The sequence below is a fragment of the Paroedura picta genome, chromosome 12, assembly GCF_049243985.1.
Source record: "Paroedura picta isolate Pp20150507F chromosome 12, Ppicta_v3.0, whole genome shotgun sequence".
NCBI lineage: Eukaryota > Metazoa > Chordata > Lepidosauria > Squamata > Gekkonidae > Paroedura > Paroedura picta.
In genome coordinates, this window is record NC_135380.1 from 8894267 (window position 1) to 8914093 (window position 19827).

Here is a 19827-nt window from a genome sequence, read left to right on the forward strand (position 1 = left end):
TCACCCAGCTGGCTGCATGTGGAGGATCAGGGAACCCGGCTTGCCAGATTGGCGGGAGACAGACTTACTTCACCATTACTTGGGGTTCCACGGCACTAAGGGAGTCGTACACCACAACGGAGTCACCCCCAGACCGGCATGGCTCCAGGTCCATTGTCGTGAAGGTCAGGCTGATGACGGCGTCTGCGTCTGCTCTCAGCTCCCACTGGCACCGGGCGTTGGATGGGTAAGGGCTGTTGGGGAAGCCAGGCGAGGCGAAGCTGGTGACCACTCCTTCTTTGGCGTGCAAGGCGTACTTGCAGCGGCCTACCCAGGAGACGAGGAGGAGAGAAGAGACGGCTAAGACATCTTGGACTCAGCAGCCAACCAATCAATGAGGAGGGAAGGCGTAACTGAATGTGGACTCTGAGATTTGCAGGGAAGATCAGGGCCAGAATCACGTAGAGCTGGTGGTGGTGGTGGAGAAGGAAAGTGCCATCACCTCTCAGCTGTCTTACAGTGACCCTGTGTTGGGTTTTCAAGGCAGGAAATGTTCAGAAGGGGTTTGCCAAGGCCTGCCTCTGCGTAGCAACCCTGAACTTCCTCAGAGGTCTCCCATCCAAGTACTAACCAGGGCTGACCCTGCTTAGCTTCCAAGATCTAATGAGGCTGGGCTAGCCTGGGCCATCCAAGTGAGGGAGCGAGGGAGCAAAGGAAGGATTTTCCCACCACTTTGAGATGTGAATTCAGATTGGGAAACATACATCCCGAAAGCGAACTGGAACTGCTTTAGGACTTTTCGCCCACTATTTCATTGCTATGGGAAGTGTATCTGGGGGCCAAAAGTATTAGCACTTCTCCCCTCCAATGGATGGACACCACACACCCCATTATTCAGACGGTGCGACCTCTATTTGAGTGTGGCTTATTTTTTTTGTTAGTGCTCTAAAAAAAAAGCAGCTACATTCTACTTACTGTCCCGCGAAGCCTTAATTGTGTCAAGATTGGTAGCTAGAAGAAAGAGGGGAAAAAAGACATTACTAGTGTGGCAATTTCATCTACACCGTGTACAGCAGCCTTCCTCAACTCTTTTACCCCCAAAATATTCTTCAGGCTTTTGAGAAACCCCAGAAGTGGCATGATTGTGCAGAAAGTGGTTGGGAAGTATCGCTGTGTACACGCCCACCTGGGGACCCTCCCCTTCTCATCCCGCCAGGCCCATCATTGGCCATTTGGGGGGGGGGGGGGGAGGCAGGTCAACGTGGCCATAAATGGTCATAAAAGGTAAAGGTATCCCCAGTGCAAGCACCGAGTCATGTCTGACCCTTGGGGTGACGCCCTCTAGCGTTTTCATGGCAGACTCAATACGGGGTGGTTTGCCATTTCCTTCCCCAGTCATTACCGTTTACCCCCCAGCAAGCTGGGTACTCATTTTACCAACCTCAGAAGGATGGACGGCTGAGTCAATCTTGAGCCGGCTGCTGGGATTGAACTCCCAGCCTCATGGGCAGAGCTGTCAGACTGCACATCTGCTGCCTTACCACTCTGCGCCACAAGAGGCTCTGCATGGTCATATCACCCAATAACTGTTTGACACATTTTTTTAAAAGATATTAAAAATGAATTTAAAAAGATATTAAAAATGAATTAACTCCCACACCATTCAGGAAACCTTCCCAGGGCACTCAAGAAACATGACGTAGAGGAATCCCACACAGTCAGAAAACCCTATAAACAGACTGAACGCAAAGGTTGACACAGAGTTTATTTTAATTCCTTTTTAGAGACTCTGTCCGTGAGAATCCCCACCAACGCACTCAGCAGCAGCAAGGGAAGCATCGTGACTCACATCTTCACGTATTTCACAATCACAGCTTTCCCCCCTCATTCATCTCACAGCTGTTGCTATCAACATTAGTTAGCAAGTTTGCTAAATGGACATTTTGAGTGAAGTGTGGATTTTGGTGAGTCAGGACCCCTGCTTCCCAAACGTCTGTGGCCAAAAACCCTGACCCCTCCCCTGCTTCTGGTCTGAGGCCCCCAGTTGCCCATTCTTAATTAGTGGGTTGAATTTCTGGTGAGCCCTGAACAACTGCATGAGGGAAGATTCCATTCCACATTAATGGACGGGGCTCCAGCCCAAGGAAAAGTGGCAGCAGTGAAACCCAACATGTTTTCCTGTGATGCCCGATATGCTTTTTGGTGTAATGGTTAAAGTGGTGGCTTCTAATCGGGAGAGCTGGGTTGGATTCCCTGCTCCTCCATATGCAGCCAGCTAGGTGACCTTGAGCTAGTCGCAGTTCTCTTAGAGCTGTTCTCTCAGAGTAGTTCAGTTAGAGCTCTTTCAGCCCCGCCTACCTCACAGGGTGTCTGTTGTGGGGAGAAGAAGGGAAAGGCGTTTGTATGCCACTTTGAGAAGTAAAAAGCAGTGTCTAAAAAAGCCTTCTTCTTCCCCCAAAACAAAGAGCCACTCCTGGATTTCTTGTGCTTTATTCTGGCTTCTGGAATTCATACTATGGGAAGGGCCCAGAGGCCATCTAGCCCAACCCCCAGCTCAATGCAGAATCAGCCTCAAGCATCCTTGATAAGTATCTGTCCAGCTTCCGCTTGAAGACCACCAGTGAGGGGGAGCCCACCACCTCCTCAGGCAGCCCATTCCACTGCTGAACTACTCTTTGTGAAATTTTTTCCCTGATAACTAGTCAATATTGTTCTACATACAGTTTAAACCCATTACTGAAGGTCCTACCCTCTGCATAGGTAGGTGCTGAAATCTCCCACTAAGAAAAGCTGATGGAAAGGCATTGCACCAAGACCTAGAGAAAATCCATTGGAATTTAGAACAGAAAAGAAAAGCCATTTTTTTTACTACCTGAGGGAGAATGTAAATGGCCAACCTTTCCTTTCTGCACAGCAGATGCACTGTGAAGCTGAGAACTGCCACTTGACCAAGGTCACTCAGCTGGCTGTATATGGAGGAGTCGGGAATCAAACCTGGTTCTTCAGATTACAGGCCGCCACTCGTAACCACAACACCAAGCTGGCTCTTGGCTTAGTACGGCAGAAAAATCGACCCAAACATTTAATGTCCTACCGGGTCTTGGCAGAAGAGCCAAGTGGAAAGGAGAAAAGATGGCCACCAAGCGAAAACAATTTTATTTCCTGTCTTTTTTTAGCTCTAACGTAGTGTGACTGCAAATGTCAGCACTTACACAACAGAGGCACACGTTCAACTCTTCACTCAACTATGGCGGCCTTAAGATAGTCACTCTTGCTCGGCCTAGGCTACCTCACAGAACTGTGGCAGAGATCATCCGAGAAAACTGCACAGACAACGCCCTGATGCAAATGTAATTCAGGTAACATCTCGTCACCTAGTTTCCCAAAGGGAACACAAACAAAGCCCCTGGCAATTCCTCTGAGCAAAGTTGCCAATTTTTAATAATAAAGTTCACGTCCCCAAGGGCTTTTGCGATCAAGGAAGAGTGCCCCCAAGGGGCCATTCAACACGGCAGATGGCAAAATCTTTGCTCTAATTACCCAGAGCAAAAGAAATACATGACAGAACAAGCCTGTGGGTTGTGAACAGCAAAGCTGACAGGACCAACTGGTTGTTGATATGGGTTTTGTTTTTGTTTTGTTTTTGTTTGGGGGGGGGAGAGAAATATACTGGAGAATCAATGCAGTCATCATTTGGCCTGTTCCTATCATGAAACATCTGCTATTGGACAAGTATCGAATTTTAGGATTGAGAGATCAGCTCTAAGGAACTGTGAGAATCACATCCTAATCTTAAGAATGTACATACTGGAATTCCCCAAGATAAAAATCGTCCTCTCCCGTTTTGATGGTCCCCCAGGCTAAAACGCTCATATCGTGCGAATTGGAAGGCACCTCCCACTTCTCAGCATCTATAAGGTGCGGAATTTGGCTTCCTATGATGTTTTTATTGACAAAAAAAAAATAAGAACAGTGTATTGATCTAATAATAGTTGATGAGATATGGTGGAAACCACCTGAATTAAAACTACCTTGAAGATCATATTTAGCCTCTGCAATCCTTCCCTTCTGTCTATTTCTACCACTGCGCCATTTCCGTGAAAGCCAAAGATTTTGAAATCAGAACAAAGCTGTGAACAAAATCCATTTTGCGCCACTTGCTCTGAACAGATATTTTGAATTTTATCAGCCACCAATCCCTATCCCCTCAAGGATTGTCTCAAAAGGAAAGAAAGAAACTTCTGTGTCTAGTTTTGGACCTAAGACCCCACCAGGGAAAATTTCAGGAGAGCAGCCAAAGAGAGTATCTTACCAACACCTTTCTTTTACTGATGGTGTTTTCTTTACCCACTTTTCCTGGCCAATCAATCTTTGCCATTCTGCCTGAGAACAGCCCTATCAGGGCTGTGACAAGGGCAAGGTCACCCAAGCTGGCTGCATGTGGAGGAGTGGGGAATCAAGCCCAACTCTTCAGATTACAAGCCACCACTCTTAAGCACTATACCACGCTAGCTTTCACCACGCTGGATAGAGAAATCAAGTTTCAGTTCACAGATTTCTAGTGGATGGAGAACTCTGCCTCACTGCAAGAAATTCTGCTCTTATTTGCCACAGCCAATTATACCCCTGTTGCTTGGCACCAGCTGCTCAGATTTCCCCCTAACTAGGCCAAGGTGATGGCTGGAGGGGGGATACATCAAGGTGGAAGAGACACTCACAGAAAGCAACGATTGTATCGACTTTCAAGTCAGGGTTTCTCGACTTCAGCATCTCTCCTTGGTTCGAAGCCTGGATGTTTGTCATGGCCTTGTCAAGGGCGTCCATTTGGAGTTTAGGTACGCTGAATTCTGACCAGTAGTAAGCAATAATGCTGCCCTCGCTGCATGGAGGAAAACAAGTTGGCAGATAAGTTAGAGCCCGTCCCAAACAATCAGGGTTCCACGTTAGAGCCCGTCCCTAACAATCAGGGTTCCAAGTTAGAGCCAGGCCCAAACAATCAGTTCCAAGTTAGAGCCTTGTCCCAAACAATCAGGGTTCCAAGTTAGAGCCCAGCCCAAACTATCAGGGTTCCAAGTAAAGCTGCCAGTAAGCCTGGAGAAGAGTGTTCTGTCCCTTGAACAGAGGTTTAATGTATGGAAATGGACAGCTGAAGGCATGGAGATAAATAACATCTCACTAAGTCAGTACTAAAGGAATATCTTGTCCCCAGCCAGTTGGCCACCTTAGTTCCACAGAGATTACTCTGGCAATTAACTCAGTTTCCCTGGTTTTCATAATCTGCATGTACCAGCAATCAGAAGGAACACTACGGAAGCCATCGGGGGTAGCCGCTCTTAAGGGATTCCCCCCCCCCATAGAACCCCTAAGCCCATATTACGACACATTGCAATTACATGGTTAAATTATTCAGGTCAAGAAGTTTACATTTTCCCTTGTTTGTTTATACTATTTCATTTCCTGGTCCCACAGATTTCACATCTGCTCCGACTCAAGTTAGCATCCACTCATATGATGCAGACTGATCCAAATTTTGAGGAAAGACACTCATATTGTTAAACAGCACATTAAAAAGGACATCATACAACCACCAAACCAAGCAATAATTTCATATATGCACCACAGGACTGCTAAGCTGCAAACCACAAACCATTCTACTGACTAAGCAGCTCATGAGACACCCAGCAGTGCCATTCATAGGGTTGCCAACCTCCAGATGGAGGCTGGAAGTCTCCAGTGATAATAGCTGATCTTCCAGACCACACGGAACAGTTCCCCTGAGGAACTGTTTTGGGAGCTGGACTCTATGGCATTATGCCCCACTGAGATCCCGCCCCAAACCCTGTCTTTTCTAGGCTCCACTCTCAAAAATTCCAGGTGTTTCCCAAGCAGGAGTTGGCAACCCTAAGCAGAACAGGGACTTTCTGGGCAGCAAAGCACCCCATCTATGGTGATCAGTTATGACTAGGCATGGCAGTGTTCACAATGTTCTTAAATTAGTGGTGGTTTCTGAGAACAAGGGCAGGAGTAAAGTTTGGTCTTTGAAGAGTCAGGCATGCCAGTTATTGCCCCTTCACTCTCTCCCAGTTTCCATTTATGCCACGGACATTTCACCCACTCCGAAGGGCCTCAGGAATGAGCTACCCACCTGAATGAGGTGATCACAGTCTCCTTGTGGAACTTGCCAACGTCCGGATTGTTCTTATAGATATCTATAACCTATTTGGGGAGGAAAATGACATTTTTATTTATTGATTTGATTGTTAGATTTTTACACCGCCCCTCATGACAACCGTTTCAGGGCGGTTCGCAATATAAAATCCACAAAACACAATATAAACCCATAAATTATCTTAATTATACCAATAGAACTAAAGAATAAAAGCCACAAAAAAACCCAGACAAAAACAGCCAAAAGCATCCAGATGACGGCATAATCACTCCAGCCCAATACCTGTTCCAGCCAGGCCAGGAGAGATAATCCCATTAACCCTGTCCGTCCAGGGGGCGGATCTTTCCTGCAGTGACCCATCAGATACCTGGGAGAGCCCACAGCCTTTCCCCATGGTCATCTCACGTGTGAGACAGACCCGCTGCTGCTCAGCCAACCCCAGCCCCTGTTGGCAACAGTCCTAGGCAGACCAAGCGGCAGAAGGCAGATTCTCACGAGTGGTGGATATTCTGGTATCCACTACAGCACAGCAGGGCAACAGATGCTGCGATCCACGAGCTCCCCTGTGGCTCTGTGCTAGGCGTTCAGAAATACTTGCCATTTTCTTTACTTTCCCAGCAAGGATAGCGAATTCCGAGGAGCTGGAATTCTCGTAAGCGTCGATGAAGCGAGAGCCGGTGAGCCTAAGGTGGCCGTTGTACAGCTTCTGCACAGGGGCATTCTTGTCTGAAAGAAACCACGTGGGGGAAGAAGACACACCAATGAGGATCAGAACTTCGCCAACTCCGCAGGCCTAGAAGCGGCTCCATCTCTTGTGCTGAGTTTCCAAAACAAGAACTGCCCACTTCCATCCCACAAGAAGCGAAGGGACGTTTAACGAGGCATGCTCAACAAACCCAAGATGGAGATTCCTTATACCTTCAGGCCAAGACCTGCAACATTTGGATCTGCTTTTCCAAAAGATCTCCTATGCAGAAGCGCTGAGCATTTTGTGGGTGATTTCATTTCGCCCCTCAATCTCTGAATAGCTCTGCATAGGAGATCCAGGATCCTATTAACCTGCGTCCGCCACTGGGAAAAAAAGCCTACGTATAGCTTTCCTTACTCACGTTCATCCCAAATTCGTTTTGCCTTTGCCTCTACTTGCAGGCAATGGTTTTGCTGATTTAGAATCTCTCCCAGTTCCTTCTCTATTCAAAAAAGCGACCTGTTCAGATGTTCTCATAACACAGAGACTTTGAGAACATAATCCGGCCCATCAGTTGCATATCCTCCAGCAATTTGCAGAAGGAAACAGGGACATGCTAGGTAACATTTCCTCAAGATCCCCCAGCCCCAAAGACGTTAAACTGGCCTCAACAAGAGTCCACTCCACCTGGTGAGATCAAGGTCCTGTGGGACATGGGACGATTCAACAGGGCCAGTAAAACAACGTTGTTCCACCAGGCCTACAGTGGAGGCCTGAAATAATACCAAAATTCTGGCCTCCCTGCCCAAAACATCAGCCGTATCGACCACTGAACAGGCTCACCAGAGAGGAGAAGCTGCATTTTAGGATGTTAATATTAACGATTGTTTGTTTTACTGTTCTTGTGTTATTTCAATGGTTCGGTCTACCTCTGTTGCTACCTGCCCAGAGCCTTTGGGGAAGGTCGGGATAGAAATAACATTTTACAAGGCATTTCCCCCTTCCTTACGAGCTGACCAGCACCAAAACCCAGCAATCCAGGACGAGCCTTCTGCTTACATTTGAAGTGCCAGACGAGGAGCCCCACCACCAAGGCAGCAACCAGGCAGATCACAAAGATGGCGGCCACCTTCACATACTGCTTTGGGTCCCGCTTCTCCAGCTTCTCGGTGTTCATGGTGGGGAGAAACTCCACGCCTTCCTCCAGGCCGTTCATGTCCTGGGGGGGGGACAAGGAGAAAAGAGGCCCAGTCAGGTAAGTGGTTTGCGTCCTTGTTGCTTATTGACGTTCACCTTTCTCACTGAGACTCAACGTGGATTTGCCCAGTGTTCAGTCAAGTGTTAAGTCAACAGGATGGGCCACCCGGTAAACGGGGCAATAACATTTGGATTGCAGAAATCTGAAAACAGAGACGACGTTGAAGCGTAAATGTGCGCTTGTGTATCGTAGACCAGGGGTAGTCAACCTGTGGTCCTCCAGATGTCCTCCAGCGTTTGCTGGCAGGGGCTCATGGGAATTGTAGTCCATGCACATCTGGAGGACCACAGGTTGACTACCCCTGTCGTAGACAACAGTCCAGGATTTAAAAAGCCAGCAGGAAGAAAAAAATATATTTACTATATAATTGTATTAGAGAATCATAATTGTATTAGAGAATCATAGAGTTGGAAGGGGCCATTTAGGGCGGCTAGTCCTGCCCAATGCAGGATCAGCCTCGAGCTTCCATGATAAGGAGCTGTCCAGCTGCTGCTGGAAGACTGCCAGTGAGGGCGAGCTCCCCACCCCCTTAGGCAGCTGATTCTACTGCTGAACTACTCTGACTGTGAATTTTTCCCCCTTGATATCTAACTGGTACCATTCTACACATAGTTTAAAGCCATTATGCAGGTCTTATCCTCTGCTGCCAACAGGAACCTCTCCCTTCCCTCTTTCAAGTGGCAACCTTTCCAACACTTAAAGAAACAATCGTGTCCCCTCTCAACCTCCTCTTCTCCAGGCTGAACATTCCCGAGTCCCTCAGCCTTTCCTCTTAGTTTTTGGTCCCAGGCCCCGGATCATGCTTGTTGCTCTCCTCTGCACCCTCTCTATTTCGTCCTCATCCTTTTTGAAGTGAGGCCTCCAGAACTGCATATAGGACTCCAGGAACGGTTTGACCAATACGGTCCCCGGTGGGACAAGGACATCTTGCAACTTTGATGGGATGCTTCTGTTGATACCGCCCAAGACTGCCTGTCTTGGTACAGTCCAAGCTGCCGCATTATAGCAGTTAGCTGTGAATTCTTTTATTGTTATCACTTAACAAGGGAACACAAGGAATTCCTGGGAGGACAGAGAAGTTTCATTAAAAGGGGACTTAAACAGTTTTACTGGCTGGTACACAGATAGTAGTATCTCCAGTAAAGAATTTAGATTGTTTGTCTATTGTTTGTCTACTCCCCCACTGAGCCCAGCTCTATATTCTAGAACATACCACCAAGTGACCGTGGTAGGTTCTCATGAACAGCTCAGTTCTCTTTTCCTTTCTCTTCTGACATCAGCTTTTAAAAGGCTACTTCCCCTAAGAAGACCGTAATAGGCTGCCTCTCCCCTTTGCTCATTAGTATGCAGAAACTCCGAGAGACGAGTCAGCATCAGGATCACACACACTCATGACAGAAACCGCTGAGAAACTCAAGCCTGGCTCACACACTTCAGAGTTTCAGGAACACTCGTTTCCTGTAGGGAGCCACCCCCGGCCCGCTGGCACTCATCCCCGGCCACACCCACGCACCACCGGGAGCAGAACACAACGCTCTCAGGTCATGCTCTGTGCATGAGACGCTTTGGGGGACCACGTGTGCCAAGGAGGCAGAGTTTGGTCTGTAAAGGGAGCCTGTTGGCGCACCTCTAGGAAAGAGGAAAGTTGTACGTCTGATTCCCCGTGCCTTGTAGGCAGACGGATGAGGTGGCCGAATCAGGGCAGCGACAGGCAGACTTCGAAGAAAAAGATACTGATGGCTGGAGGGGGAGTGCCTTTCAGAGAGCTCTTGGCTAGTTCTTCCAAGGATGAATGTGAACGTTGAACCTATTTGTGTCCTGCATGCAATGCTATTTTCCCTTCCCTTATATACAAGAGCCGCTGTAGGATAGTTGTTAAACTGCCAGCCGGGGATCTGAGAGGTCCAGGTTCAAATTCCCATTCTGCCACAAAACCCACTGGGTGACAGCAGGGGCTCACGGGAATTGTAGTCCATGGGCATCTGGACAGCCCCAGTTTGGCCACTCCTGCTCTAATCTGACTTCCTAATTGCTCGTCCACACCATGCACCAAGAGAGGGGGGGCAGCAGAAAAGTTCCCCTCGTTATTTATTTTCTTTATGCAATAAGGAAGAAACCAGTGTAGGAACCTTCCAGTCCTCTGCCTTCCGAATAACCCTGCAAGGTAAGCCAAGGACTAGCAATTGACCAACATCCACAGAGGTTTTACGGGGCCTTAAAGGTAAAGCTCCCCTCCTCTAAGCCGGCAGCTTCCCGTCGTTCAGTTAGCTCCCTTCTGCCTCCAGCACAGAATCCTTCCTTGTGCAGTTGCATAACCCGCAATCCGGTTCTGTCTGACCTGCCCCGACGACTCTCCCTGGAATGACTCAGCGTGTGCAAGTGATGCACAGGGGAAATGTTATGTCCAAGTTAGGGCATATGTGGATTAGCTGGTCAGTGAAAGAGGTTCCTGCCAAGTCAGGGCTTGACCGCAAAGATGCATGCTGTCCTTCGCTTCCCCCGCGTACTCTTGATTGCATCGGCTTCAGCACCCTGCAAGGACGTCTGGCGCTCCCAAGGCATTAGGGGGCTGGTGAGGCCTCCCTCGTGGTTTAAACTGGGGGTCAAAGGGCTGTTTAGAATCATAGAGTTGGAAGGGACCTCGTGGGTCATCTAGTCCAACCCCCTGCACTATGTTGGATTTTTATACCCCACTTTTCTGTACCCGAAGGAGTCTCACAGTGGCTTTCAATCGCCTTCCTTTCCTCTCCCCACAGCAAGCACCTTGGGAGGTAGCTTGAGAGAGCTCTGAGAGAACTGTGACTGGCCCAAAGTCACCCCTGCATGCTTCGTAGGAAGAAGGAGGGGAAACAAATCCTGTTCTCTGGCTACAAGTCCACCACTCTTAACCACTACACCTTGCCGGTGTATGCCTAGCCCAGTCATCCTATGAAGACAACCTCCGTCAAATATATTAAACAAAGAAAAACAACTTGAGTCATGCTGACAACTTTTTAAAAAAGGAGCCATGAAAAGGTCCTTCCGGGAACCATCCAAAGCTAGCTTGAAAAGGCTGGAACCATTAATTAGAAGCAGTCATTAAAAAAAAAAAGATCCGTGTAATCAAAGAACAACATCCAGTGGTGTAGATCTAACCAGCTTCCCTCCTCAGTGTCAACCAATTCCTATGGCTGCCAACCTCCAGGTGGTACCTGGAAATCTCCCACTATTACAATTGCTGTTTAAATGACTAAGATCAGTTCCCTTGGAGAAAATGGCTGTGGGGGAGGGCAGTATCCTATTATACCCTGCTACGGGCCTCTTCTCTCCCAGACCCCACCCCCCAGATCTCCACCGCCCTCTCCAAGACCCCACCCTCCCCTCTCCAGACCCCACCCCACAGATCTCCAGGTATTTCCTAACCAGGAGATGTCAACCCCATCATGTGAGTAAATGGGCCACTGCAAATCCGCATCCCGCTTCCTATTACTTGACGCTGTCCTCAATACGATGCTCTCTCCCAGAGTTTATTCTCACATTAAACCAGTGCGCAGCAAGCAAGCAATGTGCCTGAACATGTGGACTGGGCAAAAGTGCCAAATACCGAGAGATATGTGCATGAAACAGCTTGAGATCATCCTCCAGCAAGCGTAACCATGCGTGCACAAGGCCCAGAACCAGTATTATGGCCCAGCTGATGTGCCACATCTGCGCCCCCAGAGCAGCAGACCCTCAGCATGCTGGGCCATATTCATTCAAGTCACACTCCACACCATCCTGCTTTATGGTTCCAGAAAAGACAGCCCAGCCAGCACCAAAGAACCAACAGAGATTTCGGAGTTTATTATTATTTATTTATTGGATTTGTATCCCGCCCCTCACTAGCGTATCGGGGTGGCTAACCACATAATTAAAGTACAACACAGAATTACATTAAAATACAGTATAAATATCTTAAAATAGTAAACTGCCTCCCATTAAAAGACTGGACAACCAACTCCTAATGGCCACAGACGCAATTTCACCCAGTTGGTTTACGGAGCAATTTCCACTGCTGTGGTGGAAGGAGGGGGAGTGTGTAGGGGGAAGTCCATGAGGTGCATATTATGCAAGGGACTTAGTACTTCCACTGGCCTCAAACAAAGACTTGGCAGAAGAGCTCCATTCTGAAGGCCCTGCAGAATGGGCCCTGATCTCACTCGGGAGCTCATTCCACCAAGTCACAGGCAGGGTCAAAAAGGCCCTGGCCCTGGTTATTGTTTTTTTATTCCTTCCTTCCTTCCTTCCTTCCTTCCTTCCTTCCTTCCTTCCTTCCTTCCTTCCTTCCTTCCTGCCTTCCTGCCTGCCTGCCTGCCTGCCTGCCTGCCTGCCTGCCTGCCATACTGCCATACTGCCATACTGCCATATAGCCCTTCCATACTGCTCCATAGAACATCACAGGGTAATTGTATATTATAACAATATAACAAACATAACAATTATAATGTAACGTATCAACCAGAGCAATATTTTAATAGGAAAAGTAACACAGATAAGACAGGTAGGTCAGATCATGGAGGGGGTGTCTGGGGAGGGGGGAACAGTGGATGTTTTTGGTTCGGTCGGCCTCAAGCAAATGCCTGGAGGAAGAGCTCCCTTTTGCAGGCCCTGCTAAATTCTGAGAGGCCAGACACATTTCTTTGGGGCCAGGGATCGCCAGCCTGTTGGCATTGGCTGAGCAAAGCCCTTGATAGGGTTGTGCGCTTCAGCTGCCGAAGTGGCCAGCAACATGGGGGGAAGGGGCAGCGCTGGCGTGCCAGTCAGCGCACGCATGCAGGCGCCTCCCCTCTCCCCAGCGCCACTGGCCACTTTGGGCATGAATGGCCACTTTGGCACAACCCTAGCCCTTGGGGAGATGTACTCAGACAGGAGGTCCCTAAGATAGGCTGGTCCCTTTATGGTGAATTCCAACACCAGATCTGGAATTCAGCCGGAAGCCAATGCAGCTGCAGAAGGATCCGTGTCCTTTGGGCTCTCCAAGATGTCTGAGTGAGGCTCCAAGAAAAGGCAAGAGGACATCAGGAGAATTGCTCTGCCTCATGCAAGCAAGCTCTGAGCAGCCTGCCCCAGAGTCCAGGAGAACATTTAGGGAAGAGGTCTGGCAAAGGAGGGCAAAGCAGCCTGAGACAGACAACCACTTCCTGAACATCACAAATCTGGTGACGCTTGTGAAACATCTTATGAGCAATGCTCCCGTCAGAGTTTCCATCTGCCAACTCTCAGCCCAATTCTACAAGGCAGAAAGTCAAACAGAGGAAAAGAAAACTGAGCAAAGCAGGAGGATGGGACCAAGAATAGGGAGTTGTGGGGTGTGCTTGGGGAGGGGTGGGGGAGAGTTCAGTTCTCATCTCTGCAGTTAGCTTCTCTGACAGCCCCATAACCACCGGAGTCACTAGAAAAGGCAATAATGCCGGGGAAAGTTGAAGGCAGCAGGAAAAAAGGAAGACCCAATGTGAGATGGATGGGCTCAACCGAGGAAGCCACAAGGGCCCACAACCTGAGCATGGCTGTTAACAACAGGACTTCTTGAAGGGCGTTAATTCATAGGGTCACCGTAAGTCAGAAGTGACTAGACGGCACTTAACAAAAGACGGATAACAGGGCAGCGCTGTAGAATCAATTCCCAAAGCTAAATGATTAGGGACTATAGTCTACACCAGGGGTGGTCAACCTGTGGTCCTCCAGATGTCCATGGACTACAATTCCCATGAGCCCCTGCCAGCAAACGCTGGCAGGGGCTCATGGGAATTGTAGTCCATGGAAATCTGGAGGACCACAGGTTGACCACCCCTGGTCTATACTACAGTGGACACGCTGTAGGTTGGAGCCCACAACGTAATTTTCCTTAATGCAGCATCTCATGTTAACAGTTTGCTTGGCTTTGGTTCTGTTTTTATATTTCAGGTTGGCTCTATAGCCCAATTCCAATTTCAGGGCTTACTGTCTGTGAGCCCCAATTTAAGGAGTCACGGGGCCCACAGCACCAGAGCCAGTTGAAGGATTTGTGGGGCCTTAGCAGAGCACCACTGCTGGTGTTCCTTGTGCTGCAGCTGCGGGGAACCCTTCCCTGAAAGAGTTGGAACTTTGGAAGCAACTGACAGGCTGCCGGTCTTAACTATTATCCCAAGCTGGCTCTCATGGAGACCAGAGGTTGAGTCTGGAGCAAGCAGGCTCTTCAAAATCAACACAGACTTCCTTGACCTCATTAGAGACGACAAAAAGGCCCGCAGCCAAAGTTTATGGTGACAGATCCAGGTTCTCCAGGATTAATGTCTGGATGCCACCTTCCCGTTGGCAGCCTAGAGAGGTGAAAGATTGCAGCAGCAGTGACTTTAGGGCTTATTGGTGAATCACCTCAGCGGTACCGGTGACTCCACAAAGCAGCCCTTGAACTGCTGGCCGGCAACTTCCCTGAGTGTTCTCAGGATTACACTGTCCACTGGAAGTCTGCAGAGAATATTCCGCTCTTGTTTGAGAAATCTGAGATCGAAACCACAATGCGTAAAATAGGAATGAATATATAGGAAAAAACAGGATGAGACCTAACAGTGAAGAGGGGCTTGTTTTTTTGCACTGTTTTTTAATACCCGAAGGAGTAATGGCTTAAAATCACCTACCCTCCCTCTACGCACAACAGACCTCCTGTAAGGTAGGTGAGGCTGAGAGCTCTGAGAGAACTTGGACAGGCCCAAGGTCACCCAGCAGCCTCACGTGCCTCACAGTGGTTTACCACCTTCCCTTCCTCTCCCCACAACGGAAACCCTGTGAAGTAGGTGAGACAGAGAGAGCTCTGGGAGAACTGTGAGTGGCCTAAGGCCACCTAGCATGCTGCAGGTGGAGAAGGAGTGGGGAATCAAACTCAGTACTCCAGATTAGAGGCTGCCGCTCTTAACCACTACACCAAGCTGGCTCTAAAATCAACATTTTCTATCCTCACTTTTCTTTGCAACCTGCATAGCCAAGGATAAATCTAACTACTTGCCTAGCAAGCTTTTTAATGTTTATCCTGCACATGCATTCTGGGTGTGCACGCTTTGGGGAGGAGCTAAAGAGAGGTTGGACTAATTCCGTAGCAGTCCAGGTGAGGCACCACTGAGGAATGAAGCAACTGGATTTCCCATTTCACAAAAGCATGTCTGGTAAGGAAGAAGTCAAAGGATTTCACAGAAAACATTCCAGCCAAGGACACAGCCTACAATCTCTGTGTGGTGCAATCCTATGTTATAGTAGGCCAGGAAATTTCCAGTTCAGCACCTGTGTTTGTCACAACCACACTTGTCAAGCTACTACCTTGCAGCTGAAGTACTGAACAACCTTAAAGGGTTGTTGTGAAGTTGACGGACAATTTATGTGGCATGCCTTGTACTACATAAATGATGGTATGAAAGAACATAGCCTTGGAGATAACCACTTGCTCCCTACCCTGATTACTACTCAGCTCTAAAGCTACTAGTATATTGAGCCTGCTCTGACCAGAATAGCCCAGCCTAGATTGATCTCATCAAGTCTCAGAAGCTAAGCAGAGCTACCCCTGGTTAGGACTTGGATGGGAGACCACTAAGGAAGACCAGGGACTAAGCGGAGGCAGGCAGTGGCAACCCACCTGTGAATATATCTTGCCTTGAAAACCCTACAGCAGGGGGAGTCAAACCAGCCCTCCAGATGTCCATGGACTACAATTCCCATAAGTGCTGGCAGGGGGTCATGGAGATTGTAGTCCATGGACATCTGGAGGGCCACAGTTTGACTCCCCCTGCCCTACAGCATTCCCAAGTGAGCTGTGACTTGACGGTCATTTCTACCACTCCACTGTTAGGACCCCTACCTGTGCACAAGGAGGAGTTTGTCTGCAACCTCCTTTGTAATCATCCTTCTGGTACATCTAAGTAAAGTATTGCCCAACCAGGGAGCTGGCTCAGCCATGTTTGTGTGCCAGAAGTAAAACAAGCTTGTTCTGATAAGGTGCCATATTCCCTACGGGGGGATTTTGAATTTTGCAGAGTGACCTGATTTAACTGCACAAGGGTCCTGGTCCCTGACCTTCCCTCACCCTGGAACAGCTTAACAAATTAATCTTGGGATTCTGGCAGTTCGTTAATCCTCTCTGATAGCCCTCAGCACTATCCCAATGCCGCAAGTTATTCTTTTTCTAATTCCTTACCTGATTAAGTTACCTACCTCAGCCGTTTTCCCCATCCCAGATCATCAAGCCCTTGTTAGCAAAGTGGCTCCACCACACCCCCCAAACACCTGTTCGGGTAAGAATGCAAATGCTGCAACTATCTGAGAAAACCCCTCTCTGCATTACATCACTCTGGGGGTTTCCCTTTAACTCCATCAAGGTTTCTTTTTCATAAACTTGCCAGAACCATTAGAGAGTCTCTGATTTTTAATTTCATACCAATAGTTACTTCAAGCAGATTGTTTTAGGGGCTAACTGACCGAACCCGGCCCTAGGACACAAATTAGCACATGTAAACGCTACAATGGAACAGGTTTTGTGTGCGCTGTTCCTGAATTCACACCACACACTCAGCTTCTCCCTTCATGGACTTCTTTACATTGCATAAGGTAGCTACTGCTCTTTTCCTGTCCCAGACTATCAATCCTCTTTTGCACCATCTCAGCCCTTTACTTTCTTCTTGTATCCTTGCTTAGTTTAAACAGTGTGAAAGTATTCTAGGGAGTTTTATCTTGATTTTCAATAAAATCCTTTTTGGTTCAAAGCTTGCCTTGGCCTGAGATTTCTGGCTAGGATACCTCTCCCCCCCCCCCCCATACACACGTGGACAATCTTTTGTTACTCCTCTCGCTTAGCATATCTCCCAGCATCACTAATTCCCCCATCATATATTCAGGACCAACTCTGTTTCAAGAAGAGGGGAGAGAAGAAGCAAAGCCTGCTCAGCATTACTTAACACAGGGCCATGCCAAAAAAAAGGAAGACCACCATACCAAACAGTTTGCCACTGAAGGAAAGGGCTTGCCTTAGGGTGAGTGACACTTGCCCCAGGCAAGCAGCATCACACCAGGCCATGTTATAAGCACAGAGCAAAGCTGAGCATCCTGAGACAATTCCATTTCTGTACAAAAAGTGGAGCCTAGAAACAGATATTTGTTGAAAGCAAGGTGTCGTGCACTAATTCCCCTCCACCACACCAAAACAAAAAAAAAAAATTAAGAAGACCCAGAAGAAATCATGTCAAACAATCCATCTAGCAAAAAAGAGGAGGAAAAAATCGCAGAGTACACTGGGTTCTTTCCCTCTTCTTTTTTGCTACTTTTTCGTGTATGTCGCCTAGAATCATATAGTGTGAAAGAAACTCCAGGATCAATGAGTCCAACCCTCTGCAGAATGCAGGAAATTCACAACTAACTGCCTGCCTACCCACAGTGACCCTATTTGTTTAACACCCTAATAATTGCTAAACAACCCATCTATGCAGGTGCCCTTCTGCAGGTTAAATAGTTCATTTTCTTCCCTTTCATGTGGCACAGAAAAAAAACAGCCTTGAGAAGTTTTCTAAGGTGAAAAAGCCAAGGGAAAGGGGAGAAAGGTATAGTAAAGGAAAGAAAGCCAAAACTGCAATACGGCTTATACAAAAACCTTTCTGCACTTCACCACCCATACGGCAGCGCAATATACAGAAATTACATGGGTGGGTGTGATATTCTTCTTATGTGTGTTCGGATACCCCTTTGTCCACAATCGCGCCCATTTCTGCAAGGCTGAGATGGGAATCCAACCCTGCACAAAACCTCACAACGTTTCTTATCCTGGATGGAACTTTGGCTGCTTAAGTATCCAGTCCACCCAGGGAATCATGCATGGTTTACAGCAGGGGTAGTCAACCTGTGGTCCTCCAGATGTCCATGGACTACAATTCCCATGAGCCCCTGCCAGCAAATGCTGGCAGGGGCTCATGGGAATTGTAGTCCATGGACATCTGGAGGACCACAGGTTGACTACCCCTGGTTTACAGAAGAGGCAGTGGAAGAACCCCCGTCCTTTAGAAAGGCATGCTTTTGTCTCTGCACTTTACAGCAGTAGCTCCCCTAAGCACCCTCTGATATCTTCCCTAGGTCCCACGCTTCTGGAGCTTGCGAGATAAAATGCAAATGGTCCTGAATGAAAAAGGGAACTTTGCTAGGGAAAATAAATGCATGCCTTTAATAATAACAAAGTCAAAGCCGTTTTTGGCATCAGAAGAACTGCTTGCGATTTACTTTACAAACTCTAATCAACACAGAAGGATATATTTCGTTTGCCTAAAGACTTCATCACTCTGCTCTTAAGGAATGTCGTGGGCTTAAACGCAGAGGTTTTAATTTAAAATTAAGGGTTTTTTTTTAAATCACATTAATTTTAATGGAAAAAAGCCTACACTCTTCCACATCCACATAATAATAAGGCCCATCTGTGACCTCACCCACAGAGAGGCAAATACCCAACTTCTGACCGTGATTTATGATTACCCGTTGGACTGGAAAGTTTACTTCCATAGGAACAAGGCCCTTGAAGCTAACAAGAGGCAGGCAGATTAACCCTTACACACACACACACACAACACAACACAAAAAGAACACCACGGGAAGAAAGAAATTCTCATTCAGAAGATTAGCCTTGAATTTCAAGGAACTACAGTTTAAGGCACTATAAGAAGAGACTGAACTGTAAGGTCAACGGGTTTTGGTTTTTCTCTTAAACCACTTTATTAAAACATCACTTTCGGAGGCAGAAAAGTATCAACGCTCACTGAAGATCTACTTCAAAATCCAGCAGAAGCTGCAGCCACCAAATCTGTTTACAAACAAGGCAACCTAGCTGATTTGCAACCAATGCAACATGGGGCACCCCTGAACCTCCGGTTCCCCAAAACAATTTTCAGGGCTGAGGAACTCGCTGGGCAACACTGCATGATCTAGAAATTACACCCAGAGCCTTCCACAAAGAGAATTCCTTTAAATCAGGGGTAGTCAACCTGTGGTCCTCCAGATGTTCATGGACTACAATTCCCATGAGCTCATGGGAAGTGTAGTCCATGGACATCTGGAGGACCACAGGTTGACTACCCCTGCTTTAAATAACTAGCCATGTGAGCTCAGTTACTATATTCCTTTACTAGATCCCCCAACCACCACCACAAATACACTATGTCTTGTAGTGCTTCCGGGAGAAGAGACACAGGTGCAAGCAAGCCTTCAGGGGAAGGATTCCAAAGTTCAAGGGCAGCAACTGAGAAAGGCCTCCTCTAAAAGCCACCCCTGAACTGATGGCGCACAGGTGGTATCACCCAGGAGTGATTCCCATGGATGCAGTAGTGGAACATAGATGGCCTGTTAGTTCTGCCACACCTGGGCGCTTTAGGGCATTACTGATCAACAAAGCCATCTAAACCATGCAGAGTCCGCACCAGTTGCACTGCCAGCAACAAAAGAACACAAGAGACGCCATGCTGGATCAGGCCAATGGCCCATCCAGTCCAATGCTCTGCATCACACAATGGACGGAAGCCAAGTGCCATCTAGGAGGACCACCTGGGAGGCCAGAATGCCAGAAACCCTGTTATTGTTGCTCCCCGAGGACCAAGAACACAGAGCATCACTGCCCCAGACAGTCCCATCCGGCTAATGGCCACGGATGGACCTCTGCTCCATATATTTCTCCAATCCCCTCTAGAAGATATCTATACTTGTAGCTGCTACCATTTTTTT

The 19827-nt window shown here is 47.9% G+C and overlaps 1 protein-coding gene across 1 annotated transcript in view; it reads right to left on the reverse strand.

Moving 5' to 3' along the window:
• The window catches only part of ST14 (ST14 transmembrane serine protease matriptase), a 37187-nt gene that overhangs the window by 16156 nt on the left and 1204 nt on the right, over positions 1–19827 (reverse strand). The window contains exons 2-7 of the mRNA XM_077305352.1: positions 7896–8055; positions 6747–6874; positions 6125–6195; positions 4698–4858; positions 955–990; positions 69–306 (exon numbers count right to left, since the gene is read on the reverse strand). Of these exons, the coding sequence (XP_077161467.1) occupies positions 69–306; positions 955–990; positions 4698–4858; positions 6125–6195; positions 6747–6874; positions 7896–8055 (794 nt within the window). The remainder of the gene's footprint in view (positions 1–68; positions 307–954; positions 991–4697; positions 4859–6124; positions 6196–6746; positions 6875–7895; positions 8056–19827) is intronic.